The sequence below is a fragment of the Lissotriton helveticus genome, chromosome 8 (genome assembly GCF_964261635.1).
Source record: "Lissotriton helveticus chromosome 8, aLisHel1.1, whole genome shotgun sequence".
Taxonomy (NCBI): Eukaryota; Metazoa; Chordata; class Amphibia; order Caudata; family Salamandridae; genus Lissotriton; species Lissotriton helveticus.
In genome coordinates, this window is record NC_136069.1 from 1,138,619,440 (window position 1) to 1,138,642,662 (window position 23,223).

Genomic DNA, 23,223 nt, shown 5'->3' on the forward strand with positions numbered 1-23,223 from the left:
TCTCCCGGTTTTTCACCCCATCTGCCCCTAAACTTATACTTCTGGCTATGGTGACGTAAGTTCTACACCAATGTAGAGTTTCGCTAGGATCGAGCTCCAATACTCCGAGTCGTATTGAAAAGTTGCCTGGGGAATTCCATTCGGGCCGGGAGCACCATCGCTTCTGCCTTTCTTTATTATGTTCGATATTTCTTCTGTTGTGTACATTGGTTGATTGGTCTGTGATTTCAGTTCATTCTCGTTAGTCTGCTTCACGAACGATAACTGGAAATTGTCTATGTCGTGGACTTGTTCTTCTTTAAATTTATCCCTGAGGAAGTTAACCCACTGCTGCTCTTGTATATGCAACGTTAAGATGTTTCAAGGTCTAGAGAAGTTTTTTATTGTCTGCCAAAATTTGTTAATATTTGAGTGTCTTAAATTGTAAATTAGTTCAGACAAGAAACTCCGTGTTCTCCTTTTTAAATCCCCATATCATTTTTTTGAATTGTATTCTCATTTGTTGAAATACTTTCCAGCATACGCCCTTAGATTTGTCCTGTTGCGATTTCCTTTGAGCTTTTCTTAGTTCTTTCTTTAGCATTTGCAGGTCTTTTGGTAGATTTTTTGTCTGGTCTTGTGTTTTGACCCCAAGTTCTGAAACTTTCATAGTTTTTGCTAATTTGCTTAGGAAGTGTGACCAAGCTTGTATTCTGTTAATGGGTTCTGATGTAAGTTCGGCCAAAAGACGCTTTTTTGTTAAAAACAAGTCTATTTTATTCGCATTCATCTATTTCAAACGTTTTAAATTGATTGAGGTAATTTCACCCTCTGGAGCATTAGTAGGTTGATGTTTTGGAGGGTTTAGATTGAAGATGACGTGCTATATTGAGTGATCACTCAAGTGGGTAAACTCTATGTAGAAGCGAGCTAATGTTGGTAGTAAAGGAAGGGTTAATAGTGTGAAATCTAACATTGAGTGCGCCATTGGATCGTAGTATGTTTTTTCTGGAGGGCGATCTTCGTTGTTTCTTCCATTAAGGACCCGCATACCTTGGAATTCAATGTCTGTGAGTAGTTGCTGACCTATGCGGTCCATACGATAAGTCCCTGTATTATTTTGCTGTGGCACACACCAAAATGAGTTATCTACTGTTAGCATTTCATCTTCATCTGGCGTGAATATCAAATTTGAGTGACAGGACGTCACTCAAACCCTCTCCTTCCCAATCCCTCTGTGACTCCCTTAACTCTTTTTTCCTTGATAAAATCAGTAAGATCAGAGCAAATATTCCACCTCCATCCCGCTCCTTCACTAACCCCCCTCTTCCTCTGGCTGCAGCATGTCTAGACTCCATTCCCCCTCTCACGGTTGACTCTTTTCTGTCTCTTCTTTCTTCGATTAAGTCTGGCTCCCCATTGGACCCTTGTCCCACCTATATCCTGAAACAGATTTACTGCTCTTGTCCCTCACCACCTCTTATGTTCTTGAACAGTTCACTTTCCCAGGGCATTGTCACCCCTTCTCTTAAAGCGGCGGTAATTGTACCTCTCTTAAAAAAAACAGGTGCTGATCCCTCTGTTTCAGCCAATTACCGCCCCATCTCACTCCTGCCTCTCCTAGCTAAGGTACTGGAACGCCACGTAGTTAGTACATTGAGTACCTTTGTGGAAGGGAACAGTGTCTTGGCCCCCAGGCAGGCCGGCTTCCGCCCTGCGCACTCGACAGAATCGGTTGCCATTTCCGTCCTGGACACTCTCCGAGAGGGCATGGACACCAATCAGCCCCAGGCCCTGGTCCTTCTCGATCTTTCCACCGCTTTCGACACGGTGGATCATGCCATCTTACTCTCACGTGTCGAGGCGGCGGGGATCGGGGGGTCTGCCCTGGTCTGGCTGTCCTCTTTCCTGAGCGGTCGCACCCAAGCAGTTCGCTTGGGCGAGTTTTCAGCTGATTCCCGGTCTGTGCAGTGTGGGGTCCCCCAAGGTTCCTCATTGTCACCACTGCTATTTAATTTATACATTGCCCCTCTTATTTTTGCTTTACAGCAGCTGGAAGTCTCTGTCTATAATTATGCAGACGATCTCCAGCTTATTTTTTCACTTTCTCCCTCTTCTGTGTCTATATCCAATTTTCACTCTGTTATGACCTTCATTCAGGACTGGATGAATCACAACCACCTGAAACTCAATCCCGACAAAACGGAGTTGGTGTTGACGGGTGGTTGCTCCAGTCCTTGGTCTTCACTCTTTTGGCCCCCTTCTTTAGGTCCCCCACCCATCCCTGTCTCCTCGGTTAAAACCCTTGGTTTTAAATTTAATGATCAACTTTCCCTTCACTCTCAAGTTGGTGCGGTTGTTTCTTCAGCTTTTCTTTCCTTACGGACTATACGTAAAGTCTCCCGGTTTTTCACCCCATCTGCCCCTAAACTTATACTTCTGGCTATGGTGACGTCCCGCTTGGACTACGGCAATGCCCTTTATTGTGGCATGCCGGCGTACCTCGTGCGGCGTCTCCAGTTGGTCCAGAACCAGGCTGCTCGCCTTGTGTTTAATCTACCCAAGTCACACCACGTCACCCCCCTTCTTATATCTTTACACTGGCTCCCTGTCCAGCAACGTGCTCTCTTCAAGCTGGGATGTATAATCTTTAATGTTCGGTCTGGTTTTGCCCCTGCCTTTATCAGTTCTGCTATCCACGATTATACCCCGACCAGAGAACTGCGCTCGTCCACCCAACTACTTCTTACCGTTCCCCGTTTTAAACGGAAAAAATGGGGAGGATCCAAGTTTTCAACTGTGGCTCCTGCCTTCTGGAATTCTCTCCCACTTTCCCTGAGATCTTGTTCCCAGTATTCCCTTTTTCGCAAAGCTCTTAAAACCTTCCTTTTCTCCCAGGCATTTCCCTCTTAAACCCCTCGCACCTGGCTTTTAGTTCTTTCCGTCCACTTGGGTTTGTAGTACTACAAAAAGCGCCATGAAACCGCTTGGTGTACGCACTTTTAAACTCAAACTCAAACTCTAAAATCACCTGTTACTATTAAATTCAAGGTCGGCTCATCGCAGCGAAATCTTGATATTGTTTTAATCAAAAGGGCATTTTTCTCCTTACAGTGCATGTAAGGAGCTGGTATGGTGTGAAACAGCAGCAGGCCATTTCAAAAGGCAATGACAGCAGACAGGAAATGATAAAGCTAGAATGTGTCCTTTGCTCTCATCTATTAGAAAGCACCCTGCTATCACATTAACCTCTACAAACCAAGGTAACATCAAAGTAGTAATAACATTAAAACAACAAAAAACACTGGCATTGAAGGGAACTACCTAATGCGTGTATGTGCTCCTAGCAAAAGGGCTAAATATAGTCACTCAAAATGTAGCTAACTCATGGCTGATGTAGGCTGACCCATTTTCCCAAGCTGTATGCTGTAGTGGGCAGAAGCAAAATGTAAATGATACAAAAACAGACCAATGGCCGAAGAGAGGTGTCTGCAAGCCTCTTTATCTTAAATATATTGTACATAGAATGTTAGTAAAATCAAAAGGTGTTGGCTAACGCCAGATCGGATGTATGTCACTACAACGCATACTTTTACAACGCATACCTTTACAACGCATTTTTTCAACGCAACATGCATTACAACGCATTTCATTACAACGCATGCCATTACAACGAAAATTAAAAAACTACATTTACAACGCATTCCATTACAACGCATAATACATTTACAACGCATACCATTACAACGCATAACATTACATTGCATGTTTTGGTAAGTATTGGATAGTGTAGGGGTAAAATGTACTTTTCTAACTCCCGGGGGTGCAACAGTAGGGTAAGTGTTGGATAGTGTAGGGGTAAAAATTACTTTTCTAACTCCAGGGGGTGCAACAGTAGGGTAAGTGTTGGATAGTGTAGGGGTAAAAATTATATTCTAACTCCAGGGGGTGCAACAGTAGGGTAAGTGTTGGATGGTAATGTTATGCGTTGTAATGGTATGCGTTGTAATGACTGCGTTGTAAAGACATTAGTTGTAGTGGTGTGCGTTGTAGTGTCATGCGTTGTAATGGTTGTGTTGTAATTGCATGCGTTGTAATGAATGTTGTGTTGTAAAAGTTTAGTTGTAATGGTAGTGCGTTGTAAAAGTTGCGTTGTAAAGGTTGTTTCCCGCCAGATCTAATATCAAAAAGGCCACTCTAAAGGGATTTACAATACCATTAGCAGAAGAGAGGGACTGATAAAACCAGAATGTGCCCTGTGCGCAACACAGAAGAGGTGATAGACAAGCTTCCTGGTATTACATCAAACTCTAAACACAAAGGCAACACCAAAGCAATGAAGTGATAACCAAAACACTAGAGCTAAAGAGAACTACATTATGTGCGGATGTGCTCCTCATGAAGGAGCAAAATGCAGCCTCTCAAAGTGTAGTTATCCAGTGGCTGGTGAGGGCTGACGCCCTGCCCCATGCAATATGGTGTAGTGGGTGGACGCAAAATGTGAATGACACACCAACAGACAAATGGATGAAGTCAGCTGGCTAAAAGCCCCTTTAATTAAGTATATTATACCTATATTTTCTTTAACACATCAAAAGGTCTTGGCTAATGTCAGACTTAAAAAGTAGCTTTTTAGAAAAGATTTCATAAAATATCTTCTGCTAACGTTATTCTGTACAAAGCAATTCTCAGTTAGTAAAGGTTTTTTAAAAGTGACAAACTTTCAACTCATGAATTTGCAGTACTCTTTGCTTACAAAAGTTACTAGTAAAATTCCAATTTTGCACAACTGATATGTCTTAAGCAAACACTTAGAAATCTCAAACACACTTGTATATCAAACGTCACTAGTTAGTATGAGCTGGGCTCATGAGAAGAAAATATTTTACCAGGTACTAATGTTCATGCGAATTTTCTGTTGACTAAGACGAGGAAGTGGGCACATATCTTTTTCTTTAACTGAGTCACTGAAGCAACGGATTATTCTGTCGAATGAATGTTCCGAATAAAATATTTTCGCTAAAATCTAAAATAAGAACAGAACGCTTACCTAATAACGGAAGTGCAATCCCTTCTGCGCATTTTACTAACACGAAAGTCCAAACGGCGATGAACGTGAGCTGCATGGTTGCTGCTTCACAAGTCTCCGATAAGTAGAAGAACGTCAGGGTAAATGGATGAACATTTTTCTTTCTCTAAATGAGACAAAAACAGTACCAGGCTACCTCCGTGCACCATGTACAGTCCCTTATTGCCAGCATTGTCACGCTCAGAGTTTTATAAGTGAGAAGAGCCTTAATTGCACAAGAACTATGTGTTTCCTAGTAGTATGACTGAAATTGTTTTGCAGGATTTAATGACGAGCGTTTTTCTTTCAGGCGTGCTTGGGCGTGTGCAAATAAACGATCTCATGCCATTAAGTCTCACATAATTAAAGGTACAGCGTTCAGATGTGGATACGTGTTGGCTGCTTTGGAATTCAAATGAGCTATTTAAGTAGACATAGGAACAATTAGTTACAAGCAACTGGCGTGGCTCCTGGAAATATTTTCGAAGAAATTGTTTGACAACTTGTAAAATATTAGATTATTTCCGATTGACAAAACTGGTTTCAAGCTCAAAATATTATATTTGTACATAATAATAATATATTAATTGTTACACGTTATACTCACTGTCAAAAGAAGTGCTTATTTTGCCTAACATTTTAAGCAGTCAGACTTCCTCTTTGATCTCCAGACTTGTCTTCTTTTTGACTTAATTCTTTCTCTCTCTCACCCTCGGTCTCTTCTACTTTGTCTCATTTTTTCTCCTTCTCTCGCCCTGTTTGTCTCTCTCTGTCTGTCTCTCACCCTCTGTGCTTTTGTCTCTGTCTCACTCACACCCAAGCGTATGTCCTAATACTTCAAACAGTGAAAATGCTACTGGAACTTTTTTTAATCTTAATGAAAGGAAGTTAAACAAGCTTTTGCAATGCAATCGGTTTCGCCTTTAGGAGCTTATATGTATTTATCTATGCAGCACATTAGCTTGGGTGCAGAAACATCTACTATTCTTTAAAATGGAGGGAAAGAAAGCACCACACTGCGTGAAATGCCGGGTATGGGAACACATGGAGAGAAATATTGCCTTTCAGCGGGAAATAGTATAGTCCAAAGCTGTTTTTAATATAAAATCAGGGCCTTCGGGGGTCATATCACTGACAGTACAAGATTTGAAAAAAAATATTATTGTCTACGGGTGCTTGTGGAAGACAATTCTATGGACTGGAATCGAGAATGCTAACGTGATTCTGGTATTTTACTGACCTCTGCTGGTCGTTTTCTATCAAGAAAGTTAAATAGAGACAGTTGCCATCAAAATAAAAAAAGGAAGTCCCTCAGCAGAAAGCAATTCTGGTATTTTACTGCCCTCTACTGCTCGTTTTCTATCAAGACATTTAAATAGAGGCAGTTGAACAAGCAGAAAGCAATTCTGGTATTTTAATGACCTCTACTGGTCATTTTCTATCAATACCAAGATGGCCGCTTGGTAGGAGCTCTATCCCAGAGCTCCCAGTGCTGGGGATCCCTTTCACGGTACTATCCCAGATAGCACCCATCGACGTCGAGGAAAACAAGTAACTGGAGCAACAACAAGTAACTGGATGCAACACAAGTAACAGGATCTCAAATAGTACTGATTTATTGAATGTTACCTGCAGTTCTGGTGGGATCCCTGCAGCTCTCCCTGGAGCCTCGGAGCCCTGGACGGCGGCTGGACCCCTGCAGCTCTCCCTGGAGCCTCGACGGAGCCCTGGACGGCGGCTGGTTCCCAGCAACTCTCCCTGGAGCCTCGACGGAGCCCTGGGCGGCGGCTGGACCCCTGCAGTTCTCCCTGGAGCAGCATCGACGGAGCCCCGGACGGTGGCTGGACCCCTGCAGCTCTCAGCTCTCACGGGAGCATTGACGGAGCCCTGGACAGTGGGGGCGAGCTTGTTGTGCTGGCTGGCGTGGCTGTCCTCCGTGCGACCTGCGGAGCATCTCGAGGGCACCTGTGGTCTGCCTATCAGGGCTGCAGCCTCTGCCGTGCAGCCCGGGGTCTGCCCCCTGACCGGCAATGGGGCGCAGCATAGAGGATTGACGACCGGAGCCCTCTGGGGGTGACTAACGCTCGTAGTTGAAGCCTTGTTCCTGTGCAAACTTCCATCCCAGATCCACGTCGTACTTTGGCCCCCTCCTTGCAGACGCCAGTACCGTTCAGCCCTCTGGGGGAGTCTAGCGCCCGTAGTGGTTGCCGCGACAGGGGCGGCGAACCGAGGGTGTCTGGTCCGCCTGGGGGCACGGGCGCTGACTCCCTGCGTGTGGTCTGAACGGGAGACACAGGACGGGAGACGGGTGTCCGCTGCGGGTGTGCCCGCCCTCGTCCATCGCCTTGGTCCCCTTCATCCTGCCTGCAGACCCCGTTCTTGACGCGGCGGGGGTCTGCGGAGGTGTCCGTACACGCATCGCCTGTGCGCCCCCGCCCAGCCTGTGGACTCGAACTGGGCGCAGCGCATGGGACCTGGCGCTGGCGGGGCAAGGGGGAACACGGGCGCCCTGACGAGACGGCTCGGCGTCCTGCCCCCCCCCTCACCTCCCCCCTCGATAACATCGTTGAAGCGACTGTGCAGGAAAGGAAAGAAAAGGACAGCATAGAAAGGAGAACGAGAGTGGACCTGCACAGCGCAGGCATTGAGGAAGACCCAAACTGCCCCCCCCCTCCTTGTCTCCTTGGAGACTCTCATGGTTCTTGGAGACTACAGTTTCTGCATCGGCCGGATGATCGCCCCTGAGTCTGCCTTATATCCTACGCTCTAAACTGAACAGCCTCAATATTGCCTGACAACAATGAAGGTATTTGCACGCATATTTTTATTTGATATTCACATTCTGCCGGCTCTACGTTCTCTGCCCTGAAGCACACATAATTAGTCTGCTTATAAGCTACCCTCATAGCTTGGAGGTTCTTTCACTCCTCTCACTCTCCATTACCTAAAATGGCAAGGGCCATATAACAGGAGCCATAAATCGCCTCCACTGCCTACTAGATGACCATGAGGCTACATACCAACGTGGACACAGGTCACCTAAACAGAGATAAGTCTCCCGTCTCGTCTCCGAGCAGCACAGAGGCTACTCTCTCTCCTCCACAACAATGAACACAGTCGATGGGACTAACTCGACCTGCCCCTGAGCAGAAAGTGAAAATGTCTCTCTAAGACACATCAACAACAGAGAAAGGACTACTACACCTGTCCCCCTATATGTTATCCCGGTGGCCATCTTTGACTAGTCCTCCACTGGGGCAGCCATCTTAGACTAGTCATCCCCACCCACCGCCCATACCTAAGACCACTTAGGCTTACAGCCCCTCAACCTCACAAACTCACCCATGTACACCCCCGCCCTCCTCTGCCTACGCCTCCTCCACCATGGAACGCACAGGCGAGCACACTTACAAAATCAACTACCCACCAGGGCTCTCCAAGAAAAACGCCAAACGCTACAAACACAACTTCCTGAAGGCTCACCCTGAAACACTGTGTGTGGACACCTACTTCTCACAGATCAATGGAGCCACGAGCACCGATATCATCTTCCACACTCTGCGTAGAGCACAGTGGAGGAAAGCGCTCCTCTCCATTCTCACTAGCTCCACCACCAGTAAATCCGCTCACAGCATGACGCTCTCTATCACGCCATCCCAAGTTTTCCCTGGCAGAGCCACCATCACCATCTACAACAACGGGATCATTTTATTCCAAGTCACAGATGGGAATCTCGACCGACTCGACCACCTGTTCCCTACCTTCCTAGATCACATCACCAAACGGCGGTCCCCCACCAAGATGCACCAAAGTGCTATAGTTAGTCAAACACCCAACGTAATCCCTCCGCACCCCTCACTCACTGACAAAGATCGTCCCCCTTCCCACATCGCACATACCCCCACCCCCCCTTCCACCCACTCCACACCTCCTACGAGTCTCGCTGAACCCACAACGGCCCGGAGCATATCTCCCTCCCTCCGTGGCAGATGTCCCTCCCACCCTATCTCCCCCCCCATTCTCACTCCTCACTTCCCCACCCTCCCAACCAGACACACAGAGCTCACCACCCCTCGCTCCTTAACATCCCCCCTCTCTACCCCCCATACTCAGCCCCCACTACCATCCTGCCACCCCTATTGTCTTCAGTCTTCACTCATCCCACAACTCACCGGCGTCGCCTCCCATCAACGTCCCCGCCCTTACGTCCCAGCCTACCCCTTCCTCACCCACACCCCTCGCCCACATTCTCTCTCATCCATCGAATACCACCCCACTCACTATTACTGCAGAACACCCCGCTGACACCTGCATACCCCACCCCCCCGTCCTCAACTCTGGACTCAACAACCCGCCCACGGCCCTCATCGCCAACGATAGCCCCAACCCACAGCTCGACCTGATTTTAACAACCCTCCTACAAGTCAAAGATGAGCTCCACACCATCAAAGAACTTCTCCACACACACCCCAGACAACACCGACCTACAACCAACACCTCCGTATCCAACAAAGGCCACACCTTCCCCACAGGCCCTCGCTCTCGGCACGCTCCAGGGGTGAGACGGGTGGGCTCACACTCTCCGCGCTGGCCCACTATCCCCGACCGCAACAACATACACCGCCCACGTCGCGCTCATAACTCCCTGTCGGATCAAGACTTAGACATCCTCCTCCGCTCATTTGGTCCTGGCCCGGTAAAACACACAGCGTCCACACAATTCCCCATACCCACAATTCTCACAAATCCCACTAGGCATCCAACTCTAAGCAGCAGAAGCTCCATCCCCAACAATTTCAGAAAAATACCCCTCGCTCTTGAACACTCGACCACCCTTCTCACCCCCAGACTCAAATGCATCCTACTCAACTGCAGATCGGCCCAGAGGCACTCCTCCAACATTGCAGATCTCGTCACATCTCTTGATCTTGACCTAACCATTTTGACTTAAACGTGGTTAACTGAAGCCTCTACACCCATCATGGACATACTAGTTCCCCCCAATTACCACATCATCAGACTCAACAGGACCGGCAAGACGGGTGGGGGACTCGCATGCATCTTCAGGAGCAACCTCTCCGTTGCTAAAATAACTTCCCCCTTCCTCACGTCTTGTGAACTCTTCTGTCTTGATATCTCCAGCGAGGGCAAACCAGTATGTGCTCTACATCTCATCTATCACCCGCCTGGGGACAACCTCATCTTCACCCAACAACTCATGGACACGATCTCATCCAACGCTGGTCGGCAGATAACGCAAATCTACCTAGGTGACTTCAATCTCCACTGGAACGATCAGGAAGACGCAGTGGTGAATAGTCTCAAAACTTTCCTTGACGCGCTTAACCTCACCCAAATATGCAACAGCCCAACACACGACAAAGGCTCCATACTTGATCTCATCATCGCCAACAAAGACTCCACCCAACTAGGGGCAATCCAACCTTGTGATTGGTCAGACCACCACATTATCACCTTCTTCATCAACGAAAAAGTCAAACCTATCACGGCTCAACCCACCAAATCTAAGATCTGGAAAAGGGACACGAAGAATCTTAACCCCAACTCCCTGCCTCCTCTCCTCACCAATCGCCTCCTTGCCCCTCCTGGCACCTCTGATGTTCAATCGCTGACTGACCACTACCTCGACTCTATGAACTCAATAATCAATGAAGCCGCCCCACTGCAACTAAAGAGAGTCTCCACCAAGATCTCGAACCCTTGGTATGACGGCAGACTCAATGAAGACAGGCGTGCTATGCGAATGGCAGAGCGCACATGGAGATCTGACCCCTCATCACTGCATCGCAAAACACTTAAGAACAAGAGAAATGCCTACTTCAGGAAAATCAAGCGTGCGAAATCCGACTTCTTCAGCCTTCAGCTGGACCAAGCAAAAAACAGACCAAGAAAGCTGTTCGAACTAGTCAAAACTCAAACCAAGACGCAACCCTTACTATCAAACGACACAACAAACGACATCCCACACTGTGAAGACTTTTCTGCTTTCTTTAAGTTAAAGACCGACAGCATAAGGTGTGACCTCCTTAATGATGTAATGAGATACCCGAGCCACATCAAAAGGCCCGACACCCAACCTAAAAATAACGCCTCCTGGTCGTCTTTCGACACCTACTCTGAAGAAGCAATACACAAACTGCTTGGCACCTTGAAGCCCTCTAATCACCTCACAGACCCCCTACCTGCTAATGCTGTAAGAGACTTCACCCCCGTTCTCCTCCCACTCTGGACTAAAATCATTAACAGCTCCCTTCAGCAAGGTCTCATCCCAGACTCCCTCAAAGTGGGGCAAGTCACGCCTATACTCAATAAACCTACAGCTGACCCTGTTGACTTAAACAATTACCGCCCGATCACCAATATCCCCACTCTGGCCAAGCTGCTGGAAAAATGTGTGCAACTCCAATTAACAAAACACATTGACAAATTGGAACTCCTCGACCCTCATCAATCAGGCTTCCGAGCGAAACACAGCACGGAAACGGCCATGACACACATAATTGATGACGCCCTCCAAATTCTTGATCGCAACGACTCTTGCCTCCTCATCCTCTTGGACCTCTCCTCAGCATTCGACACGGTCAAACATGAGAATCTACTAGAGCTCCTAAATACCAGAATGGGCTTATCCGGGACTGTGCTCAAATGGTTCACTTCCTTCCTACACAACCGATCTCAGAAGTTCAAGATCAACAACGTGCTGTCCTCACCTGTGCCAGTAGATTTAGGCGTCCCACAAGGTTCTTCCCTCTCACCCACGCTGTTCAACCTCATCATGGAACCACTCGCTACCCTGCTCCAAGCATCCAATGTACATTTCCATATGTATGCCGATGACACTCAACTCTACCTAAAGGTACAATCCCCAGATGATATCAAACTTCTGAACGGCACACTTAGAAACACCCAATCGTGGTTGGCCGACAATCACCTCAAACTAAATGCGCTGAAAACTGAGTTCCTCTGATATCACCCCCTGCGAAAATCACCACCACCCAATTATGGCTCAATCACCTAACAGCACTCAATGTCAGACCCACCATCGTGGACTCTGCGAAATCCTTAGGTATCACACTTGACTAAAAGCTCAATATGCAACAGCACATTAGCAAAGCAACGAAAGGAGCTAACTTCCAAATCAACACTCTGAGGAAACTCAAACCCTTCCTTCCAGCCAAAGATTTCCTAACTACTGTACAAGCTCTAGTCATCCCTCGCTTAGACTATGGAATTGTGGCCCTCAGCGGACTCCCTCTAGCAACAACCGCACCCCTAAGAGCCTCCTTGAATGCTGCAGCGAGACTCATTTCTGGCTCAAGGAAACACTCTCACATAACCCCTGACTTGAAATCCCTGAAATGGCTTCCCTTGAAGCCAGAATACAGCTGAAAATTGCTGTTATGACACATTCAGCCATACACCACAAGGCACCCAACTACCTCACTCAAAAGCTGTCTATATCAGGAGGCTCGAGATCCAATAGAAGTGCAAAAACTCTGCTCCTGAAACCTCGCAGATTCCGTAAGGAAAAAACATACAAACGTTCCTTCTCAGGAATGGCACCCAGGATCTGGAATGCACTCCCTCCTGAAACAAGGCTTATCTCCTCCACTGCACTCTTCAAGAAAGAAGTTAAAGCCATCCTTATGGCCAAGTTCACCTGATCCTTACTGTTGTTGTTCAGAGACTTTGCACCGTTTCGGTAACGTTGGATACTTACTGGCCCAATAACTTTATATTCATGACCTCCAGACCTCCTCTGCAGTTGGATCAAAGACTCTGCACCGTCTTATAGTATTGTCTATTTTGAGTGCTTATTGGTATCCTCTGATCTCTATTGTAGTTGGATCAGAGTCTTTGCACCGCCTTATTTTATTGCCTATTTGAGTGTTTACTGTTATCTCATGAACTCTATTGTAGCTAGACCAGACTCTGCACCATCTTATATTATTGTCTATTTTGATTGTTTACTCTTATCTCATGATCTCTATTGTAGCTAGATCAGACGCTGCACCGTCTTATATTATTGTCTATTTTGAGCGTTTACTGTTATCTCAGGATCTCTATTGTAGCCAGATCAAAGACTCTGCACCCCCTTTTATTTTACTGTCTATCTGAGTGCCTATTGGTATCTTATCAGCACAAGACTGTTATCCTATTAGGCCACATTTACTATACTGTACCCAATTTATGTCTAGTTACCCAATTATTATGTCTAGTCACCCTCCTGCTGCCCACTCCCCCCCTGTGAAGCGCTCTGATATCTGTAAAGATCTTGTTCGCGCTATATAAAACTTTGAATAAAAATAAAAAATAAAATAATACAGTTTAATAGAGGCAGTTGAACTAAAAAATAAGTTGCTAAGTTGAAGCAGACAAGTCCAAGGGCTGATCTCCAGAGCCCACCAAGTACATACACATATAAGTATATACTAAAGTATATACAAGAGGTCTCAAATGCTCAACATACAAATTTGACATTTATAAATACAAGCATACTAAATATAAGACCGCAAGTAACTTTGAACAAAGATCAGGATGGTAGATAATTAATGAATATGTTTATGGGCATTACTTCAAAGGTAGCAGAATTATTTCGAACAGTGTTCCCCCCCTCAGAAATGTTGCTTCACCGAACTGGGTCACAGGGAGTCAGAGTGTTCAACAATAGAAAAGAGATGTCTTTATGTGAGCACTGACTGGGCTCCCATAAGACCCAATACACTGATCCTTCAGAGCTCACTGGATTTCTCTAAAAATATCTTAGCTTATTGTGAGACTGTGAGATATGTGTGCAAAAACTGGCCAAACAAAAATGCAGTTAAGAAATAAAGAACTTAAAAGTCAAACACAAAATTAGTAGCAATGATAAACTCTTGAAAAAAACAAGACAAATCAACCCAAGGAAAATGGAGCAATGTGAAAAATGCAAAGAAGCCCTATGTCTTAGTCATTTTACCAATGTAAATGGCTCAAATGCATTGTATCTTCAGTGAAGTAATGTTCAATGTGGGTTGAACCACTTTGGGGCATATTGCTGAGCTGAGATCAATGTCCAATGCAAGCAGATTGAAGTTTATGAACAGCAACAAATGCTGTGTAAAGTCTTTGGCTTAATCAACTGTGGTGGCTACAAATCTATGCTGGCTTGTTGATTAACCATCAGCTCCGATGCCACCATGAACATAGAGTCTTAAAACTTTAATGACTCGAAACAGGGTAAAGGTGCAGAAATTCCCATCCAGAACGAGTGTTGAAATCTTAGCGGCTAGTTTTACTGACCTCAACTTCATTTAGCATTCACTCTCAGTAGCCCCATTTGAGTTTAGACTTTTCTTAGTTGCCTCATTTTTCAGTGTGCAAGGCAACTTCATTTCAGGTAGGACAGGAATCTCCAGAAGTGTCGTGACTATTATCACTCACCAATGCTCGTCTCAGCAGATGTGCTCAAATCCTCCAGGGAACACTATGACAGAAAACTAGGAGCAGCAAAATTCAAGATAGGTTCGAGACAACTTTCTCAAATACTCTGATAGGTAGTCAGGAATTAGCTGTTTCAGGCAGATTCTCTAGGGGCCAAAAAGACATTCATTAGGTGTGATTAAATTCGAGACCAAACTGTGTATGCCTCTTACCTGAGAATGGGCAGAATATATCCCAAATTCAAAAATTGATATAAAGGTAATACGTAATAAGAATGTAACCTCACAACTGGTCACTTCAGGACAGATTATCTCATTGCAGAAAATGTGGTTTTGCTAGCACATTCCAATCAAATGTCACAGGTTTAATATTTAAATACATTATTACAGTAGAAATATATCCAGCAGCATTAATCTAAAATAATATGTTATGTTTCAGTCATTGCTGGAAAATATATACGTCAATCCGACTCCAAATACCTGTAAAGAACCCCTTACTTCTCATACCAAGATATCTAATTTGATTAAGCCATTGGTCGGTATGAGGATCCTAAAATAATAATTTGTGGGCACCAGACTAAAATTCCCGAACAGGTGAATGGTGTGGTAGTGGAATCCCTCTAATTTTCTTCCTATCTTGACCTATTATACTTACATATTTCTTCTGTGCTATTTTAGCTTCTGTGTTTCCAGCCGCAGTTGTTTCTGGGGTTGTCTTGTTTGTTCCAGGTGCCCATACCATGGCCCAGCATTGTTTCTTCTTAGAGTTTAGTCTAGCTGTGTGAGGAGTGGGAACTAGTTGAGGGGGTGGTGTTCTGTAATCTGGGATCGTTTTTGATCAATTCACCTGCAACCTGATCAGGTACGCACCACAACTACTAACAGGAAGGGGAACATTTAGGTTCTTGTATTTAGACAAAGAAGACCCCAAAAGTGAGTGGGTCTTCCCCTTTTACCACCGCAAATGACTTTATTCAAAGCAAACTTTGTATGAGGTCTGAAGATGAGGTGATTGTGCACGAGGAGATTTTCATTCAAATCTTTTATTCTTACTTTTAAAAAGATGCTAGCCTACACGTTTTTACTACAGTAGAGTCTCTTCTTCATGGCCAGCATTTTACCTTAAGAAACAGAACATAAACAATTTATATTAAAGGCTGGCAAGAATATTTAAGGGCTTTCAGGAACCCCTTTGAAAAATATTCAGGATCGATACATATTACTCAGAATGTGGGAAAACACTTGATGAAATATGTTTTGTAGCTTTTGCAACCGTGAAACCATGTAAAAGGGGAGGTAATTGCTCCCAAAAACTGTGAGCGAAAGAGAGAGTTTCTAGATTTATAAGCTGATGGCAGTTGAATTGGGTTTTAATAAGGAAGAGGAGTTGCTCTACTTATTGTAATATCTCTTCTTGTTGTACACATTTTAACAGGTTTAGCACATGTTATTATAAGTGATTTCCTGTTGAGTTAGAGGAATTCAGAGGTGTAAACATGGGAAGAAGGTCACTATTCAAGACTTCCAAAATAGTCTCACATTTGGGTGGGGTGACTGTTTTCGAAATCAACTCCATTACATAGATATGACTTGGATTGCAGTTGAGATTACAGTTAGGCGTGTCTACTTTAGTTCTGCATGGGAAATTGCTGACAGTTGTTGTACTTGCTCCATCAATGTAGACAGATGAACTGAGCATAATGTACTAATTGAGAATTTAGGGAGCATTTACTACTCACAGGAAAGCACTCTAAATTCAAAAATAATTGAGTTTAATGCAGTCCCTTCACGAGAAGGCATACAGATCTAGGATTTGTAACATGACCAGGAGAAATAATGATGCATGTACAGGGATACACTGGTTGTAGATAGCACTTTAGTTCAATATTGTATTGAGTGTGTGAGAAATATTTATGTAAAGAAGCAATAAATCATGCCACCAAAGACATATAATTGTTTACATTGCTTGGTCATTCGCTTCACCTTTTAGAATAATTTAAATTTCATAATATAGGCTTGATCATGAGAGAGAAAAGGGCGACAGCAATTTGATACATGAGGGAGAAGTCAGCATACCAGTTGTTTTAACACTAAAGATCCCACGCTCACATGAAAACAGGAACCGAGGTTAAATGAATGGCGTTTGGGTTGACAGTAGTGAACAAAACTGCCTGAGATAACATTGTGTTGGTTATCATGCCGGTAAGACTATCTGTTTGATTTTCTGAGTCTAGTTTTAAGAATTTCTGCTAGAACTCTATCTTTCAATGGATTCTGGTTGGTTCAGTTCAACAGAAAGTTAGTTCATATTGCATTCTTAAATGGCATACAAAAGCGAGTGCAGTCACAAATCTGGTTTTGAGAAAATTGGTAATCGTTATGCAGACCTATATTCTTTATATTTATTTTTTAAATATTTTTATTGAGATATTTCTTTTAGGGGGGCACATAAATAAATTCTCATACAAACAATTATTCATAGAGATTTCATAGAGATAAAATTGACATTAGGGTGAAGAAAACTTATACATACAATAAGTAGCAGCTTTGCTTTCATACACAGTACTTCCAAATAGATATGCAGTTACAGACAATTATTCAGAAAGATTTCTTGGAGATAAAATAGGCATTGGGGTAAAAGAAAACCTAGGCATTAATAGCAGCATTATTTTTCATGTACAAGGTTTCAGTTCATTATTATTATTATTATTATTTTTTGGGCTTCCCAGCCTTTTCTTTCATAAATTCCTTTCTCGAGTTTAAAAGTGGAAAAGAGCCGGGCTACCCATTGCGAAAATGATGTGGCCGCGGGGGTCTAACCAGTCTATAGCGATACAGATTCTGACTAAGCATGGGTGCAAAATCCATTCCACTCGCGGATTTTGCGGATTTTCGGCAAATTCGCAATCCGGGAATTCCCGCGAATTTGCCGAAAATCCACAAATCCGCGAGCGGAACGGATCCGGGGGGCAAAAGTTCAAGCTTCAAGCTTGTAACTATTTTAGAATGGTGCCGGCAAGCTGCCAGCACCATTCTAAAATAGTTACTAAGTTAGCTTCAACAGGAAGCACTAATAGAAGCAGGTGCTCGAGTTTAACTGAATTCGAGCACCTGCTTTATTTTATCTATTAGTGCTTCCTGATGAAGCTAACTTAGTAACTATTTTAGAATGGCGCTGGCAGCTTGCCGGCACCATTCTAAAATAAAACAGGAGAGGGGCAGAGGGCAGAAGGGCACAACAACGAGTGTGGCAGAGGGCAGAAGGGTACAACAACGAGTGGGGCAGAGGGCAGAATGGCACAAAAACGAGTGGGGCAGAGGGCAGAATGGCACAAAAACGAGTGGGGCAGAGGGCAGAAGGGCACAACAATGAGTGGTCTCGCACAAACAAAACCCCACGAACACGCAAATCGCCCCGCGAACACGCAAAGCGCCCCGCAAACACGCAAAAATAAAAAAATCGCAAATTCGCACGAATTCGTGAATTTTGCGGATTGCGAATTCGCAAATCTGCAAATTTGCGGATTGCGATTTCGCAAAATTCGCCCATACTTAATTCTGACTACTACCATCGCCAGAAACATGAAATAAGGTTGGGTACCATCTGCTCCTGAGCTACTTACTCCCAATAGCATTAAATCTGGAGTTAAAGTCAAGTTCACCTTCAAGGTTACCTCTAAAAACTGTTCAATATCTTTCTTAGGGTATCAAACCGCGGGCAGGTCGAAAACATGTGCATCACATCTGCTCTGGAGGCTTGGCAATGGGGGCAGCTGATACCCACTGATTCCCCCCACTTTGCAGTTCTGTCTGGCTTGTAGTACATATCTAAGATCGTTTTAAAGTGCTTCGCCTATAGTTTTGATGAGCAAAGTATATTATGTCCCTTGTCTAGGCAATCAAGGAACCCAGATCCTTTTATCCCAAGCCTTTGGTCCCATTTATCGGCCTGTTTCTCTAAGTCGCCTGGCTGCAAGACAATCAACTTGCTATAAATTCTACTGATAGTACACCCCTCTGCTTAACCTTTAGCCCATCAATCATGGTATTCTTGACTATCCTTTTGGGCCCCCTGTTTTCTTCCCCCAATAACTATGCACCTGTAAGTATTTAAAAGTATCTTTCCTGTCTACCCCAAACCTATCTTGTATCTCTTAGAATGATCTGAATCCAGGTACATCAACTAGGTCCCCAATCACCTCTATACCCAACCCCTTCCACAGTCTCATTATATTATTATGAAATACTATTGGTACTGCTGGGTTCATGTATAGGGGGTATAGTAATTTAATCTCCCTTTCCCCATCTTTCTTTTTGTCATCTTCCAAATCTGCCCTGCTGCTAATAATGTCTTGAACCTCCCCTTTTTGTAGTAACTAGGTTCAGTGAACCTAAGAAAACAGTTTTTGGCATATTTCCCGACCAGTAGCTCATAAATATCTGGTATCCTCCCCTGATTCCAGCAATCAATAAATCAATCAATCAAGGGTTTATAAAGTGCACTACTCACCCATGAGGGTCCCAAGGCGCTAGGGGGGCAGCTCTAGATCAATCAAAGCTTTGGATCAATCGAAGAGCCAGGTCTCGACGTCTCTCCTGAAGGTTTGCAGGGTTGGGGAGCATTTGATGTTCATGGAGAGCTTGTTCCAGGTCTTGGTTGTGATGTAGGAGTAGGTTCGCCTGCCTAATCTGTTTCCGCGGATGTGGGGGACCTCTGCCAGCGTGAGGTCGGCGGAGTTGAGGTTCCTCTTGGGTATGTGGAAGGATACTCTCTAGTTGAGGTATTTGGGTCCGATGATGTTGAGGGATTTGTAGGCATGGGAGAGGAGCTTGAAGGTGACCCTTTTCTCGACAGGGAGCCAGTGTAGGTCTTGCAGGTGTTGGGGCATGGGTTTGTGATGCAGAGTCCAGAGGACGAATCTGGGAGCAGTGTTCTGGATGGTCTGGAGTCTGTGTAGTAGAGCTCTGTTGATTCCCGGGTATAGGGCACTCCCGTGGTCCAGTCTGCTGGTTATGAGCGCCTGGGTGATGATCTTTCTGTAGTTGGGGGGATCCATCTGAAGGTCTTGTGGAGGATGCGCAGGCAGTTGAAGCTGGCGGAAGCGACGGCGTTGATCTGGTGGTTCATGGAGAGGGAGGAGTCGAGGATGATGTTGAGGTATTGTGCGTGGTCTGCAGGAATGGGTGGATTCCCGAGGGAGGAGGGCTACCAGCTGATGTCCCAGGCGGAGTTGCAGGGTCTGAGGTCCTCCGTCTGAGTTGAGCCTCAAGCAGCTGTCTTTCATCCTGCCTGCAACGTTCTTCATTCCTTCCTGGAACCAGAGTCTGGTGTCTTCGAGAGTGAGAGATGAGTCATTGGTGTAGGATACAATGCTGAGCCCATGCTGTCTCACAATGGCGGCAAAGGGGGCCATGTAAATGTTGAAGAGCATGGGGCAGGGGTAGGGAGCGACCGCTGAGCCTGCTCCAGGCGAGGTCGCCCCCACCCACCGCTGCTCCTGCCCGCTGATTGCCAGTGCGCTGCCTGCTGCCTTCTGTGTACCTCGCCTCTGACTGTGATTGCCTTCTGTGTTCTTCCCCCCCCTCCTGCTGCCTCCGTTTTTGCCGTCTGTATTCCCCTCCGTTTTGCCTTCTGTTCTCCCCTTTTGCCTGTTGTATTTTGCCTCCTGTACCCCCCTTCCCCTTTTGCCTTCTGTACCCCTACTTCCCCCCCTTCTGCTGCCCTCCCCCTACCTGTTAGCTGTCCTTCTCCAGCCGCCGGACGACCCAGCCGCCGCTGAGCCGCCCTCGGCCCTCCTTCCCGCCACTGACCTCCAGGCGACTCCCCCCCACCCTGCCCACTGGCCGCCCCGCACCCGCCACCCAGCTGACCCGCCCTCCCGGCTCCTTACTTATGACGCCCCCTGAGCGACCACGCAGTGGACGCGCGCAGCGGGAGCACCGATTGAGCGCCGAAGGTGCGCCAAAGGTAAGCCCGTCTGCGTCCGTCCGCGCCTGGACCGTGCCCAGCGCCAGAACCCCTGGCCCCCGCAGACGCCAGTCCACCCGCCTGACCTACGACGCAGCCACCCTCAACGCACTCAACCACGGCCGGATCCCCGGTTGCTACCTAGCCACACCGAGACGCACCCACGGACCCTTCAGCTGCCTCTCCTGCAAGTTCACCTGCAGCCGGACCTGCACAGCACCAACACCCACCAAACCAAGCACCAGCAGCAACCACCTGAAGTGCATCCTGCTCAACACTCGCTCCGTCCACAGACACGCCGTCCAACTCTGGAACCTGATCGACACTACATCCCCAGACGTCGCCTTCCTCACGGAAACCTGGATGAATGCCTCCGCAGCGCCCGACATCGCCATCGCCATCCCGGACAGATACAAGATCACCCGGAGGGACCGCGTCAACCAGACCGGAGGAGGCATCGCCATCGTCCACAAGAACACCATCCGCATCACGACCAACACCGACGACACCCTCACAGCCGCCGAGCACCTACACTTCCAGATCCACACCGACCCCAAGACCACCCTCAGAGGCACCCTCATCTACAGACCCCCGGGACCGCGCACACAATTCAGCGAAGACATCGCCGACTTCATCAGCCCGCACGCCCTCCCCTACGCTGACTACATCCTCCTCGGGGACCTCAACTTTCACCTGGAGAACAACAACGACCGCAACACCACCACCCTGCTGGACAACCTCGCCACCATCGGTCTCAAGCAGCTGGTGACCTCCCCCACCCACTACGCCGGACACACACTCGACCCCATCTTCTCATCCAGCAAGCACATCGCCTTCAGCCATGCCACCGGACTCCCCTGGACGGACCACAGCTGCGTCCACTTCAGCTTCATTAAGAACACGATCCACCACCACCAGCAACAGGTCGCACGCAGAAACTGGAACAAGATCACAGCCAACCAGCTCGCCGCAGCCCTGAGCCAAGACCCCCCCGCCAGCTCCACGAACTCCAGCCAGGCCGCCAACAACCTCACGAAGTGGATCAGCAACTGCGCAGATGACCTCGCCCCACTGAGGACACCGCCCAGCAGACCAGGCAGGAAGAAAGCACCTTGGTTCACCGACGAACTCAAGAGATCCAAGAAGAACTGCCGTGCCCTCGAGCGAGCCTGGCGCAGAGACCCTACATCAGACAACATGACCACCCTCAAGCTCGCAACCCGAAAACACCAGCAAGTGATCCATACCACCAAGAAAACCGCATTCAAGGAACGACTGGACAACAACGCACACAACAGCAAGGAACTCTTCAACATCGTCAAAGAGCTCTCCAATCCCAACGCCGGAAACAACGACATCACCCCATCACAAGACCTCTGCAACTCCCTCGCCTCCTACTTCCACAAGATCGGAGACATACACAACAGCTTCAGCACACAACCGACGCACCCTATGACCGCACCAACGACCCCCACCACCACCCTCCGCGCCTGGACCCCGATCACCACCGAAGACACCATCCGCACGATGAACTCTATCCACTCCGGATCCCCAACCGACCCCTTCCCTCACCACATCTTCAACAAGGCCGACGCTGTCATCGCACCCCACCTGCGAGACATCATCAACACCTCCTTCACCACCGCTACCTTCCCAGAGAGCTGGAAGCACGCCGAACTCAGCGCTCTACTGAAGAAACCATCAGCGGACCCCACCGAACTCAAAAACTACCACCCCATCTCGCTCCTCCCGTTCCCGGCCAAAGTCATCGAGAAGACCGTCAACAAGCAGCTTGCCGCCTTTCTCGAGACAAATGGATCCCTCGACCCCTCGCAGTCCGGCTTCCGGGCCAACCACAGCACCGAGACCGCCCTCATCGCAGCCACCGATGACATCCGAGCCCTGCTCGACAGCAGAGAAACTGCGGCCCTCATCCTCCCCGCAGCATTCAACACTGTCTGCCACCGCACCCTAGTGCAGCGCCTCTGCAACGTCGGAATCCAAGAGAAGGCATTAGATTGGATCATCACCTTCCTCGCCGGAAGGACACAGAGAGTCCGCCTCCCCCCGTTCAGATCAGAAGCCACTGAAGTCATCTGCGGCGTTCCTCAAGGCTCCTCGCTCAGCCCCACCCTCTTCAACGTCTACATGAGCTCCCTCGCGGCCATCGCACGCCAACACAACCTCAACATCATCTCTTATGCCGACGACACCCAGCTGATCCTCTCCCTCACCAGCGACCCCGCCACCGCCAGAGCCAACCTACGCGGAGGGATGACAGACGTAGCCGAGTGGATGATGAACAGCCGCCTGAAACTGAACTCAGACAAGACGGAAGTCCTCATCCTAGGCCCGTCACCCTCCGCCTGGGACGACTCATGGTGGCCCACCACCCTGGGCAGCGCACCCAAACCCACAGACCACGCACGCAACCTGGGCTTCATCCTGGACTCCTCCCTCTCCATGACCAGACAAGTCAACGCCGTCTCCTCGTCATGCTTCAACATCCTGCGCATGCTACGCAAGATCTTCAGGTGGATCCCCACTGAAACCAGGAAGACGGTCACCCAGGCCCTCGTCACCAGTTGACTGGACTACGGCAACTCCCTCTACGCCGGAACCACCGCCAAACTCCAGAAGAGACTCCAGCGGATCCAGAACGCCTCAGCAAGACTCATCCTCGACATCCCCCGACACAGCCACATTTCCGGACACCTAAGAGACCTGCACTGGCTTCCGGTCAACAAGAGAATCACCTTCCGTCT

General features: G+C 47.3%; 1 protein-coding gene across 1 annotated transcript in view; it reads right to left on the reverse strand.

The window, feature by feature from the left end:
• Nucleotides 1-5,315, reverse strand: part of LOC144773864 (interleukin-18 receptor accessory protein-like) — a 525,065-nt gene extending 519,750 nt beyond the window's left edge. The window contains exon 1 of the mRNA XM_078658949.1: nucleotides 5,030-5,315. Coding sequence (XP_078515075.1) covers nucleotides 5,030-5,105 — 76 coding nt within the window. The 5' untranslated portion in view covers nucleotides 5,106-5,315. The remainder of the gene's footprint in view (nucleotides 1-5,029) is intronic.
• Between the last annotated feature and the right edge of the window lie 17,908 nt (nucleotides 5,316-23,223).